Source organism: Malus sylvestris, chromosome 1 (genome assembly GCF_916048215.2).
Source record: "Malus sylvestris chromosome 1, drMalSylv7.2, whole genome shotgun sequence".
Classification (NCBI taxonomy): Eukaryota; Viridiplantae; Streptophyta; class Magnoliopsida; order Rosales; family Rosaceae; genus Malus; species Malus sylvestris.
This window is the reverse complement of record NC_062260.1, coordinates 15,000,966-15,014,631: the sequence shown is the minus strand read 5'-3', so window position 1 is coordinate 15,014,631 and position 13,666 is coordinate 15,000,966. Positions and strand designations below refer to the sequence as shown.

General features: G+C 42.3%; 3 protein-coding genes across 5 annotated transcripts in view; 2 read left to right on the top strand and 1 right to left on the bottom strand.

Moving 5' to 3' along the window:
• The window catches only part of LOC126618689 (uncharacterized), an 86,751-nt gene that overhangs the window by 27,141 nt on the left and 45,944 nt on the right, over window positions 1–13,666 (bottom strand). The window lies entirely within an intron of this gene.
• LOC126618536 (uncharacterized) lies at window positions 148–4,347 on the top strand. 3 transcript variants are annotated; one of them, XM_050286644.1, is made up of 4 exons: window positions 148–1,064; window positions 2,085–2,627; window positions 2,785–2,888; window positions 4,226–4,347. In XM_050286644.1, the coding sequence occupies exons 1-4, from the start codon at window positions 219–221 to the stop codon at window positions 4,233–4,235; spliced, it is 1,503 nt and encodes a 500-aa protein (XP_050142601.1). In that variant the 5' UTR covers window positions 148–218; the 3' UTR covers window positions 4,236–4,347. The 3 variants fall into 3 exon arrangements, with proteins under 3 accessions (XP_050142601.1, XP_050142595.1, XP_050142609.1); XM_050286638.1 differs by lacking the exon at window positions 4,226–4,347 and adding an exon at window positions 3,443–4,155; XM_050286652.1 differs by lacking the exon at window positions 4,226–4,347 and having other exon boundaries at window positions 2,785–3,082.
• On the top strand, window positions 4,449–6,082 carry LOC126618603 (probable receptor-like protein kinase At5g24010). The gene has a single exon (XM_050286720.1). The coding sequence runs from the start codon at window positions 4,463–4,465 to the stop codon at window positions 5,873–5,875; it is 1,413 nt and encodes a 470-aa protein (XP_050142677.1). The 5' UTR covers window positions 4,449–4,462; the 3' UTR covers window positions 5,876–6,082.

The window sequence follows — 13,666 nt, the reverse complement described above, 5'->3', positions numbered from 1 at the left end:
AGCAGTCCTTAGATTTCTTTTCCAGATAGACCAACCACATGGCCTCAATTATCTACTAGCTAGTTGACTGTGACCGTCCAACTCTTGCTTTTTGTTTCTCTTTAAAATTCTACCAAGTTAGAAAAATCGATCAAAATATGTGACTTCCTCTTCTCGTTTCTTCTTTACTCTCTTAGAAATTGTGAACCAAAACCCAAACGTTTGAGCCTCTCTCCGTCATGAAAATCAATCTGAAAGATCCAGCTGAAAGCCTCTACCCATGGACCTCCACCAAGATCACAATATGTTTCTTGCTTGTGATCTCCTTCACCTATATCTCTTACTCTCTAAAATCTGTCTTACCTTCCAATCTTTGTAGGGAACAATATTCTGTCACCTCCCATCTCCAATCCGAGGCTCCCGCCACCCCATCTCAGCCGATATCCCCACCGGCACAGGCAACCCTGGAACCCCAAGAGCCCAAAACTAACTTATCCCACATAGTGTTTGGCATTGCAGCCTCGGCCAATCTGTGGGGAAGTAGAAAAAAATACGTGAAGCTATGGTGGAGGCCGGACCAAATGAGAGGCAATGTTTGGATGGATCAGCCAGTAAAAGTTGAACCGGAGGATGAACACCTTTTGCCGCCAATAAAGATATCTAGTGACACTTCCAAGTTTGCATACACTCACCGGAAAGGTCACAAGTCAGCCATACGCTTGTCACGTATTGTTACGGAGAATTTCAGGCAAGGCATGGAGAATGTTAGGTGGTTTGTGATGGGGGATGATGACACAGTTTTTGTTCCTGAAAATCTGGTTAAGGTTTTGCAAAAATATGACCATAACCAATTTTATTACATCGGAAGCTCGTCGGAGAGTCACTTGCAGAACATTTATTTTTCACATAATATGGCTTATGGAGGAGGTGGGATTGCTATAAGTTACCCTCTAGCCAGAGCCCTAGAGAAAATGCAAGACAAGTGCATTGCTCGGTATACTGGATTGTACGGCTCGGATGATAGGCTTCAGGCTTGTATGGCTGAGCTTGGTGTTCCTCTAACCAAAGAACAAGGGTTTCACCAGGTTAGTCTAATGTCACTGTCTTTTCTTTTCTTTTTTTTTGTTTGGTTACTGAGAAAATAGAGAAAGGTGAAGAAAAATCTATGGCATGTTTTCTTGATGATTTGGACTGGTGCAATAATTACAAATGTCGAAATTGCTAATCTTTTTTGTTTGTGAAAAAATACAAACCAAATTTATGGTTGAATCAAAACGTTTCTGTTTTAAACCCTTTTGTTAGTTCATAAGGCTTAATCATCAATTAATGGTTAGTTTCTTTTCGGATTACACATTCTTAACGTTACTTCCACTCCTCCAAGAGTTTGTTTCAACTTATTTATATCAAAAAACTAATAAGTATGTGAAGTGTCGGATTAGATTAGATCAAGAGTTCGACATTCACTTTAATTAATTTACTACGTATTGTTTATTTTTCCTTTCCAACGGAACGGAATAAACTATGATTGGAATTTGTTGGTGGCGTTGGGTGACCTAGTACTTCGTCTACCACCGTCCAATAATATATATAATTGACTGTTGACTTATGTTGCATATGCCTTTTGTGGTGTCTTTATATGATTCACTAAACACATGGACTCCTGTTACCTAATCCTTTGGAATTCCTTTTGAACCATAATCTTATTTCAATTGATTGTACACAAATTTCCAACGTGAGTTGCATGACCCGTGAAAAATAGAATCTCACATCGGTTATATGACAAAATAATATATAGTTAATATGTGAGAGTTTCTACCTCTAATAGCACCGAGGTCTTTGGTAATAAAACACAACACCTAGTAATAAGTGATTAAGTTAGAACAATATCGGTGAAATTGATGATGAACCTACATGGGCCTATAAAATTTATCATGAGCACATGACCATAGTGCAAAGTCATCGTGGTGGGTGACACTCGATATTCCTAATAAAATAGTGAATTATTGATCATTTCAAGTTTCAAATAATGTGTGTACATTTGAACAATTTTAGACCAGTCTTTTATTTGATCATTCATACTGTTTTCATTTGTGGAATTGTGTTAGTTTGATGTATATGGGAGCGTGTTCGGACTCCTAGCAGCTCATCCGGTCGCGCCCCTTGTGTCACTTCACCACCTAGATGTCGTTGATCCTATATTCCCCAACATGGACCGAGTCCAAGCCCTACAAAGGCTTAACGTTCCCATGAAGATCGACCCGGCCGGACTCGTTCAACAATCCATTTGCTACGACAAGACCCGATCCTGGACTGTATCTGTTTCATGGGGCTATGCGGTTCAAATATTCCGGGGCATTTTCTCTCCCCGAGAAATAGAACAGCCTGCCAGAACGTTCATCAATTGGTACAAGAAAGCTGACTTCATTGGCTACGAATTCAACACTCGTCCCGTCAGTAGACACCCTTGTCAAAAACCATTTGTGTATTACTTGACGAATGCTGTGTACAACAAAAATACAAATCATACAGCAACTGAATATGTTCGTGATCAAGCGCCAAATCCTCAATGCAACTGGAAGATGGCAAATCCCTCTCGCATTGACAGAGTACAAGTCTACAAAGCATATGATCCGCATATATGGGACAAGGTAATCAATCTAAAGAAAAAATTAGTGTTAGTGTTTCAGCACAAAACGCGCGAGGCGTTGATTGATGTACGGTTAAGTTTTTCTTCACATCTAATTTATTTCATTCAGTTAGTTGGCACCCATTACTAAAGAATGTATGTTCTTGTAATTTGAACAGTCTCCAAGGAGAAACTGTTGCAGAATCTTGCCAAGTAAAAAGAAGCAAGGTACCATGGCCATTGAGGTAGGAGCATGCAATGAAGATGAAGCGGTTGAACTGAGGTAAAGTTTATATGATTTTTAAGAGCCTTCCCGAGTCACAATTTTGTTCATTTTTACTATACAAAAAAAAAAAAAAAAAAAGAGAGAAAATTTAGTTACCATACATGCCCTTGTATTCGAATATTTATGCTGATTAGAAAATGTAGTTTATTATAAATAAATAAAAAGAAGAAAAAGGTGGAATTTACATTCAATTATACATTCATATTAAATTATCATTCATGCATGTTGCAACTACAGACCTGGTCTCTTAATGCCTTTATTTTGAGGACATGTGAGGACTAGATGCACATTAGTTATAATATTATATTAGTTTGGATTTAAAGGCTTAAATTATTTGACAATATAATCTTATGGCTAATATGCATCTGATCCTAACATGTTCTCAAAATGAGGACCTTAAGAGGGTTGCAGGTAAGTTGTCAAGATGGATATAAAATGTAAATTTTGGGCTTTTTTGTTGTTGTAAATTATAAATTTGTAAGTTGTGGTTATGTATGGGGGTGGAAATTATAATTGTGTTCATTTCGGATAAATAATTTTTCTTGTTCTAGGAGGAAAACCATTTAGTTATCTAAAACCCTTACATACTCAAAGACAAAGAAGGTGCTGACCTAAGTTTGTGCTGTAGTCTAAACAAGTATGGCAAAGTGAGCGATTACTTCACGATCAAAAGAATCATTTCCACATTTTAGATTCATTGCCACAATCAAATTCGTTTCCACAAAAACACTCAAATTATAATTCCATGGAGTATGATGCTCATGGAGTTTAACAGCATTATCTAAAGAAGTAAAATCCAAAATTAGCAAACTTCTAATCAGTTTGTAGTAATTAACCAACCTAAATGTACAAAACAGTGACCCCGTCACATTCTCCCGATTCCTGAAGAGAGTCATAGCACCATACCGGCTATCTATATTTTCGTACTGTCTAAATCCAAATTTGACGCAATTAATTCAACTTTTTTTCACACCTTGCAACTCCAAATCAATATCAAAAGCGACAACATGAGCCAATTCTTTGTTTTAGTTGTGTGTGTTAACCCATGGTTTCATACTGTCCAAACCCATACTCGACGCAATTAATTCAACTATCTTCCATGCCTTACAACTCTAAATCGATATCTAAAGTGACAACATGAGCCAGATCTTTGTTTTGGTTATATGCGTGGTCCAAAAGACTTTGATTATTTTGAAGACTACATCGTTTTATAGTAGAATTCAATTTTAAAACTAAAATATTTTCTCTCTATTGTTTGAGAAAGTTGCACGTATAATTTGGCTATTAGAAACAAGGTTAGTCGACCATCTAAATTTACAACCTATAAATTCCAGGAAGGTTTGATCAATGATGTCGACAAAAGTGGTCACATACACGCAGAACACAGTTGTGCCGCACCACTTATTAATCCGACGTGGACAAGTCCACCCAAAACCTCCAGCTAATCAGCCCCGAGCGCGTGGGTCCCGCCGACGACTCGGACTTTCCCACCCCTCAAAACACACACACCCGAAACTAAGGTCTCGTTCTTCCTCTTCCACCATTCCTGAATTCTGCAGACTTCCCCTCTCATGGAGTTTCCGTACAGAAAGCTCCTCTTCTCTCTCTCCCTACTTTCTCTCTCTACCATTTCCGCCCTCTCTCGCTCCTCCTTCTCCCCAATAGACAACTACCTCGTCGACTGCGGCTCCACCGCGGAATCCACCGTCGACAACCGCCGCTTCGTTCCCGACTCGTCCAAGCCCGACTCCTCCCTGTCCTCCTCAACTCGCTCCATCTCTCTCAGAAATGAAAACCCAGTTCCCAATTCGCCCCAAATCTACAGCACCGCCAGGGCTTTCAGGCGGCCGTCCAAGTACGAGTTCCAGATCCGCGACGCGGGGACCCACATGGTACGCCTCCATTTCCAGACCATTAATTCTTTGAAATTGGATTGGAATGATGCTCAATTTCATGTTTTGGTCAATGGGTTTGTGGCTTTGACCGACTTTAGAGCTGCAAAAATCCCCATGGTTATGGAGTTTTTGATCTGGGTCGATACCAAAAAGCTTGTAATTGAATTTGTTCCTGCAAAAAAATCGAACTTTGCGTTTGTGAATGCGATTGAGGTGATTTCTGCGCCTAAGGATCTTGTTGCTGATACAGCAAAGTTTGTGAGTGATGAGAAAGCTGAGAATTTTAACGGGTTAATTAAGCAAGCGCTTCAGGTTGTGTATAGGGTTAATGTGGGAGGTTCGAAAGTGACGCCGTTTAATGATTCTCTGTGGAGGACTTGGGTTACTGATGATGAGTATTTGGAATCGGATTCCGGGTCGGAAAGGGTGTATTTTGGTGGTCGGATTAATTATCAGGATGGAGGGGCTAGCAGGGAAGTTGGTCCTGATAATGTGTATAATACTGCCCGGCTGATTCATAGTTCGAATGCTTCGATTCCGAATGTCAATATGACATGGGTTTTTCCTGCTGTTGGAGGATATAAGTATCTTGTTCGGTTGCATTTTTGTGACATTGCTAGCATTTCGATCGGATTGCTGTATTTCAATGTTTATGTGAATGGGAAATTGGCATATGAGAATTTGGATTTGTCTATGGCAACGAATTATATGTTGGCTTCTCCGTTCTATGCGGATTTCGTGGTTGATGGAGAGGAATCGGGTGTTTTGTCCTTAAGTGCAGGACCTTCGAATATGAGTATGCCTTATGCAATTGATGGGATTTTGAATGGGATTGAGATCATGAGGTTGAATAACTCCGTGGGGAGTCTTGACGGCAAGCACTGTGCCGGGTGGGTTCTGAGGAACTGGCCGAAAGGAAATGTTGGTGCGGCGGTTCCTTTGGTTGCTGCCGCCTGTTTGCTGCTGAGTATTTCATTGGTCATGCGTAGGAGGATGAGCGGGAAGGAATTCGTGGGATGGTCGAAACTGCCCACAAGTGTTTCAGAAGTTAATCTCAAGCATGGAAACACACAGCTTTCGGTTAAATAGAACAGCAGTATAGGATCAATAAACACCAGCTGATAAGTTTGAGTCTGAATATGAATGTTGTATTGTGTATTCTATAGGTAATAGGTTGTATGATAATGTAAACAATTCACATTACGTTTGCGTATGTAACGAGTAATGATCTCGTGTCAGATATTGTAACACGATTCTATCAAATCAATGGTTCTAGTTCACGGTCTAGCAGCAAAATATGTTATGCGGTTTGGCCAGAGAATATTTCCGGATAATGCCGCAGTCTAAGTTGTATGAATTTCTTGCTACATTTCCCGTCGTTTCACGGTGGACGCCCAGCGATTGCTCAGTTGGGTGGCTTGCCATACTTTCAGTTCTCACTGCAACAGCTTTTTGCAGTTTTTTCTGCTCTTATTTAGGTTTGTATACTATGCACTGGATAATTTTGTTATAGTTGTTGATAAGGTATTTCCAATTACTTTAGCATGTTAATATGCATGTCTCAGTTTTGTGTGTACTGGATAATTTTGTTAGAACTGATAATCCTACTAATAATTTTCAAGGCAAAAATTGAAGAAAAAAATTACGACAAATTAGTGTTTAGAGTACAAGATTTGGCCTTTAATAACAACAACAACAACAACAACAACAACAACAAAGCCTTTTCCCACTAAGTGGGGTCGGCTATATGAATCCTAGAACGCCATTGCGCTCGGTTTTGTGTCATGTCCTCCGTTAGATCCAAGTACTCAAGTCTTTTCTTAGGGTCTCTTCCAAAGTTTTTCTAGGTCTTCCTCTACCCCTACGGCCCTGAACCTCTGTCCCGTAGTCACATTTTCGAACCGGAGCGTCAGTAGGCCTTCTTTGCACATGTCCAAACCACCGGAACCGATTTTCTCTCATATTTCCTTCAATTTTGGCTACTCCTACTTTACCTCGGATATCCTCATTCCCAATCTTATCCTTTCTCGTGTGCCCATACATCCCACGAAGCATCCTCATCTCCGCTACACCCATTTTGTGTACGTGTTGATGCTTCACCGCCCAACATTCTGTGCCATACAACATCGCTGGCCTTATTGCTGTCCTATAAAATTTTCCCTTGAGCTTCAGTGGCCTACGACGGTCACACAACACGCCGGATGCACTCTTACACTTCATCCATCCAGCTTGTATTCTATGGTTGAGATCTCCATCTAATTCTCCGTTCTCTTGCAAGATAGATCCTAGGTAGCGAAAACGGTCACTTTTTGTGATCTTCGCTAGATTGCTCCGGTCATTAGTGTGGATAAGTATATAAATGGATAGAGATAGGAAAGCAAACACAAGATGTACGTGGTTCACCCATATTGGCTACGTCCACGGAATAGAAGAGTTCTCATTAATTGTGAAGGGTTTACACAAGTACATAGGTTTAAGCTCTCCTTTAGTGAGTACAAGTGAATGATTTAGTACAAATGACATTAGGAAATATTGTGGGAGAATGATCTCGTAACCACGAAACTTCTAAGTACCGGAGTGTGATATCGTCTTGACTTGCCTTATCTGTCTCATAGGTAGGTGTGGCATCTTTTCTGGAAGTACTCTTCCTCCATCCAGGGGTGGTATCTGTAACTGGTGGAGATGCACAAGGTAATGTATCAATTTCACTTGAAGCTTACTTGTAGTTTCAGGCTTGGTCAAGCGCGATACAAACCATGTAGTAGGAGTCCCCCAAGTCGCTGAGCTAGGGGATCTGCTGAAAGAGGTGACAGACAAGGTAAGCAATCAGAGCTCCGGCTGATTGTTCACATTCTCCCTATCTTGCAGGCAGCATGAAGGATAAAGAGAAGAAAAATGAGAAGAGATGATATGGGATACTTTTGCTTTTGAAGAAGTAACTTTCCACAGGCTTATTCTTGAACTGGGCTGGAGGGTTTTCTGGTTTCCTCCAGAGTATAAGGCCGACTGAAAAATTTGAAGGTCAAAATAAGTCCACAAAATCTAGAGTACGTTCGACCCTGCTGATATGAGATACTTTTGCTTTTGACAGAGTAGTGCATGTATCGGCACGTGTGCTGTTACGCTTGTCTCCACATGCTTCCTTGTATCCTTCTCACTTGCCCTATCTGTTCCTCAGGCATATGCGGATGTTGAAGATGAGTACTCGAGAGCAATGCCAGGTAAGTAATCAGGTAAGGGGTTTCAGGCAGTCAGTTCCTGGCTGGAAGCTTGATTCCAAGTGCTGACTGATTGCTCTCTTTCTCCTTGTCTTGCAGGTAAGAACAAGGCCAAAGAAAAAGACAGGGAAAAAACATGATATGGGATACTCTTGCTTTTAACCCTGATGATATGAGATATTCTTGCTCTAGTATAGCTTGTTTACAGAGGTATTATCGGGGGGAAAGAAAGTTGAATATTTCGAAAGGCTTCGTTGGGAGTGCCCTCTCAGATAAGAGGAAGGGTTGAGCATTTTTGCAGGTCTGCCTGTCCGTTGGGGATGGAGGTCGACATATATAGGAGTCTCCCTAACATCAAGTAATAATGCTATTCCTTTACCCTGCTTGGTCATAGCACGGTAGTGGGAGCTGCCAGCTTCACATGTTTTAACTCTGTCAGAGCACTTTGAAAAAGTGGTCTGTGGTATCTGGAAAGCTGATGTTGCGCGTGAAGATTACAGACAAGCTTTATCCAAGGAGATCCAGCTCTTGAAGTTTGGAAAGTGGTGCCTCTTCGATTTTCGAACAAGCAATCCTGTCGGGGATCTGGCTCTCGAGATTCGGAGAACGATGCCTCTTCGATTTTTGAGAAAGCAATCCTGCTGGGGGTCTGGCTCTCGAGATTCGGAGAGCGGTGTCTCTTCGATTTTTGAGAAAGTAATCATGTTGGGAGTCTGGCTCTCGAGATTCGGAGGGCGGTGCCTCTTCGATTTTGGAGCAAGCAATCTTGTTGGGAGTGTTTTCTCGAATGTGAGTAAAGGTTGGGCATGTTTGCTAGTCTACCTTGCCACGAATCACAGAGGTTGACACACAGGGACTTTCCAATTATCCAGCAGTGGTACTGTTCCTTTACCCTCTCTTCGATTTTTGAGAAAGTAATCATGTTGGGAGTCTGGCTCTCGAGATTCGGAGGGCGGTGCCTCTTCGATTTTGGAGCAAGCAATCTTGTTGGGAGTGTTTTCTTGAATGTGAGTAAAGGTTGGGCATGTTTGCTAGTCTACCTTGCCACGAAGCACAGAGGTTGACACACCGGGGCTTTCCAATTATCCAGCAGTGGTACTGTTCCTTTACCCTTGTGGGTAATAATATGGTAGCTAGACCTTCAAAATTTATGTGTCTAAACTTTGTTAGTGTTGTTTCTTTGCTATTCTTTTGCCCTTCTTGGTCAGAGCGATGTAGTGGGAGCTGCAAGCTTCACGTGTCTCAACTTTGTCAGAGAACTTTGGCAAAGTTATCTGTGGTACCCATGAGCTACTGTTGCGTGTAGGAAGTGGGTGATTGAACAGTACGATTCATGTGCTTTCTACTTCGCCAGAAATGTTCGACAGAATGCCCATAATTTCCGCAAAGCTGAGTGTGCGTGTGACAGGTGCTGACAAGGTTGGAAGAGTAGGTGCCTCTTCGATTTCTGAGATCGGCCCTTGTGGTCTCTGAGCAGCCCAGCTTTTGAGAAAGCAAGCCTCTTCGATTTCTGAGATCGGCCTTCGTGGTCTTTGAGCAGCCCAGCTTTTGAGAAAGCAAACGCCTCTTCGATTTCTGAGATCGGCCTTCGTGGTATTTGAGCAGCCCAGCTTTTGAGAAAGCAAACGCCTCTTCGATTTCTGAGATCGACCCTCGTGGTCTCTGAGCAGCCCAGCTTTTGAGAAAGCAAACGCCTCTTCGATTTCTGAGCAGGCGCCTCTTCGATTTCTGAAGCTTCGTCGAGTGCAGATTTTTTATAGGGGCTGACATTAAGTTCCAAAGCACACTTGAATATCCACCAGTAGAAGCTCCATTCTTGCACTTCTAAGATCTTGATTTGTCCGACCTCTTCTCTCTTCAACACCTTTGAAAATGTCTGGCCCCTCCGACCGTCGTTTTGACTTGACCCTTGTTGAAGAGGCAGCCCCGCCTTCTCCAGACAACATATGGCGCCCATCCTTCGTCTCCCCTACTGGTCATCTTACCGTTGGGGATTCCGTGATGAAGAATGATATGACTGCTGCAGTAGTGGCCAGGAACCTTCTCACTCCCAAAGATAACAGACTACTTTCCAAACGGTCTGATGAGTTGGTTGTTAAGGATTCTCTAGCTCTCAATGTTCAGTGTGCAGGTTCTGTGTCTAATATGGCCCAACGCCTATTTGCTCGAACCCGCCAAGTTGAATCATTGGCGGCTGAAGTGATGAGTCTCAAACAGGAGATTAGAGGGCTCAAGCATGAGAATAAACAGTTGCACCGGCTCGCACATGACTATGCTACAAACATGAAGAGGAAGCTTGACCAGATGAAGGAATCTGATAGTCAGGTTTTACTTGATCATCAGAGATTTGTAGGTTTGTTCCAAAGGCATTTATTGCCTTCGTCTTCTGGGGTTGTACCGCGTAATGAAGCTCCAAATGATCAACCTCTGATGCCTCCTCCTTCTAGGGTTCTGTCTAGTACTGAGGCTCCGAATGATCCCCCTCCGGTGCCTTCTCTTTCTGGGGCTCTACCGACTGCTGAGACTTCTCCTAAGCAACCTTTGTGAAGGCTCCCTCTTGTTTGTTTATTTTGACTCAAGTATATATACATATTTGTAACTTATCGGGGATATCAATAAATAAGTTTTCCTTCATTTCAACGTATTGTGTTAAATACACCAAAGCCTTCTTCGCTAAGTTCTTTGAATTTTCTTTTGTTGAAGCTTTGTGAGTGGAGCATGTAGGTTGAGGTAGTGTTCCCTTAATTTCCCGAGTGAGGAAAACTTCTCGGTTGGAGACTTGGAAAATCCAAGTCACTGAGTGGATCGGCTATATGAATCTTAGAACGCCATTGTGTTCTGTCATGTGTCATGTCCTCCGTTAGATCCAAGTACTCTAAGTCTTTTCTTAGGGTCTCTTCCAAAGTTTTCCTAGGTCTTCCTCTACCCCTTCGGCCCTGAACCTCTGTCCCATAGTCGTATCTTCTAATCGGAGCGTCAGTAGGCCTTCTTTGCACATGTCCAAACCACCATAACAGATTTTCTCTCATCTTTCCTTCAATTTCGGCTACTCCTACTTTACCCCGGATATTCTCATTCCTAATCTTATCATTTCTCGTGTGCCCACACATCCAACGAAGCATCCTCATCTCCGCTACACCTATTTTGTGTACGTGTTGATGCTTCACCGCCCAACATTCTGTGCCATACAGCATCGCCGGCCTTATTGCCGTCCTATAAAATTTTCCCTTGAGCTTCAGTGGCATACGGCGGTCACACAACACGCCGGATGTGCTCTTCCACTTCATCCATCCAGCTTGTATTCTATGGTTGAGATCTCCATCTAATTCTCCGTTCTTTTGCAAGATAGATCCTAGGTAACGAAAACGGTCGCTCTTTGGTATTTCTTGATCTCCGATCCTCACCCCTAACTCGTTTTGGCCTCCATTTGCACTGAACTTGCACTCCATATATTCTGTCTTTGATCGGCTTAGGCGAAGACCTTTAGATTCCAACACTTCTCTCCAAAGGTTAAGCTTTGCATTTACCCCTTCTTGAGTTTCATCTATCAACACTATATCGTCTGCGAAAAGCATACACCAAGGAATATCATCTTGAATATGTCCTGTTAACACATCCATTACCAACGCAAAAAGGTAAGGACTTAAGGATGAGCCTTGATGTAATCCTACAGTTATGGGAAAGCTTTCGGTTTGTCCTTCATGAGTTCTTACGGCAGTCTTTGCTCCTTCATACATATCCTGTATAGCTTGGATATATGCTATTCGTACTCCTTTCTTCTCTAAAATCCTCCAAAGAATGTCTCTTGGGACCCTATCATACGCTTTTTCCAAATCTATAAAGACCATGTGTAAATCTTTTTTCCCATCTCTATATCTTTCCATCAATCTTCGTAAGAGATAGATTGCCTCCATGGTTGAGCGCCCTGGCATTAACCCGAATTGGTTGTCCGAAACCCGTGTCTCTTGCCTCAATCTATGCTCAATGACTCTCTCCCAGAGCTTCATTGTATGACTCATTAGCTTAATACCCCTATAGTTCATGCAATTTTGTACATCGCCCTTATTCTTGTAGATAGGCACCAAAGTGCTCGTTCGCCACTCATTTGGCATCTTCTTCATTTTCAAAATCCTATTGAAAAGGTCAGTGAGCCATGTTATACCTGTCTCTCCCAAAACTTTCCACACTTCGATTGGTATATCGTTTTGGCCTACTGCTTTTCTATGCTTCATCTTCTTCAAAGCTACAACCACTTCTTCCTTCCGGATTCTACGATAAAAAGAGTAGTTTCTACACTCTTCTGAGTTACTCAACTCCCCTAAAGAAGCACTCCTTTCATGTCCTTCATTGAAAAGATTATGAAAATAACCTTTCCATCTGTCTTTAACCGCATTCTCTGTAGCAAGAACCTTTCCATCCTCATCCTTGATGCACCTCACTTGGTTTAGGTCCCTTGTCTTCTTTTCCCTTGCTCTAGCTAGTTTATAGATATCCAACTCTCCTTCTTTGGTATCTAGTCGCTTATACATATCGTCATAAGCCGCTAACTTAGCTTCTCTCACAGCTTTCTTCGCCTCTTGCTTCGCTTTTCTATACCTTTCACCATTTTCATCGGTCCTATCCTTGTATAAGGCTTTACAACATTCCTTCTTAGCCTTCACCTTTGTTTGTACCTCCTCATTCCACCACCAAGATTCCTTTTGGTGTGGGGCAAAGCCCTTGGACTCTCCTAATACCTCTTTTGCTACTTTTCGGATACAACTAGCCATGGAATCCCACATTTGGTTAGCTTCCCCCTCTCTATCCCACACACACTGGGTGATTACTTTCTCTTTGAAAATGGCTTGTTTTTCTTCTTTTAGATTCCACCATCTAGTCCTTGGGCACTTCTAAGTCTTGTTCTTTTTTCTCACTCTTTTGATATGTACATCCATCACCAACAAGCGATGTTGATTAGCCACGCTCTCTCCTGATATAACTTTGCAATCCTTACAAGTTATACGATCCCCTTTCCTCATTAGAAGAAAATCTATTTGTGTTTTTGACGACCCACTCTTGTAGGTGATCCCATGTTCTTCTCTCTTCTTAAAGAAGGTGTTGGCTAAGAAGAGATCATATGCCATTGCAAAATCCAAGATAGCTTCCCCATCCTCGTTTCTCTCCCCAAAACCATGGCCACCATGAAAACCTCCATAGTTGCCTGTCTCCCTGCCCACGTGTCCATTTAAATCTCCTCCTATAAATAACTTCTCCGTCTGAGCAATTCCTTGCACCAAGTCTCCAAGGTCTTCCCAAAATTTCTCCTTCGAACTCGTATCCAACCCTACTTGAGGTGCGTACGCACTAATCACATTGATAAGTTCTTGTCCTATTACAATCTCCCAAACAACTTTGAGTGGAGTCGTTCGAAAAGAAGTTTCTATAGCCCCCTTGCTCATTTAACACTGCATCCGGGTGCCGATGGAGATACAGCGACCATTGCTCACTTATCACTGTGCTCGGGCCACACAGCGCGCCACTTACGGGTGACGCCCTAGCTTTAGCGCGATTTCGTTCTGGATTCATTTTCATAAGGATTCGTCGTAATCATGGAGTGCCGGCTGTCGACTACCTGACGCCCTCCCCCTCCTCCTTTATCCGGGCTTGGGACCGGCAATGTAAG

Excerpts from the sequence above, each read along its gene's own strand:
- LOC126618603 (XM_050286720.1), top strand. The coding sequence starts at position 4,463 with ATGGAGTTTCCGTACAGAAAGCTCCTCTTCTCTCTCTCCCTACTTTCT.
- LOC126618536 (XM_050286638.1), top strand. The coding sequence starts at position 219 with ATGAAAATCAATCTGAAAGATCCAGCTGAAAGCCTCTACCCATGGACC. Across the intron at positions 1,065-2,084 it reads AAGAACAAGGGTTTCACCAG|TTTGATGTATATGGGAGCGT; the intron begins GTTAGTCTAATG and ends GAATTGTGTTAG. Across the intron at positions 2,628-2,784 it reads ATCCGCATATATGGGACAAG|TCTCCAAGGAGAAACTGTTG; the intron begins GTAATCAATCTA and ends TAATTTGAACAG.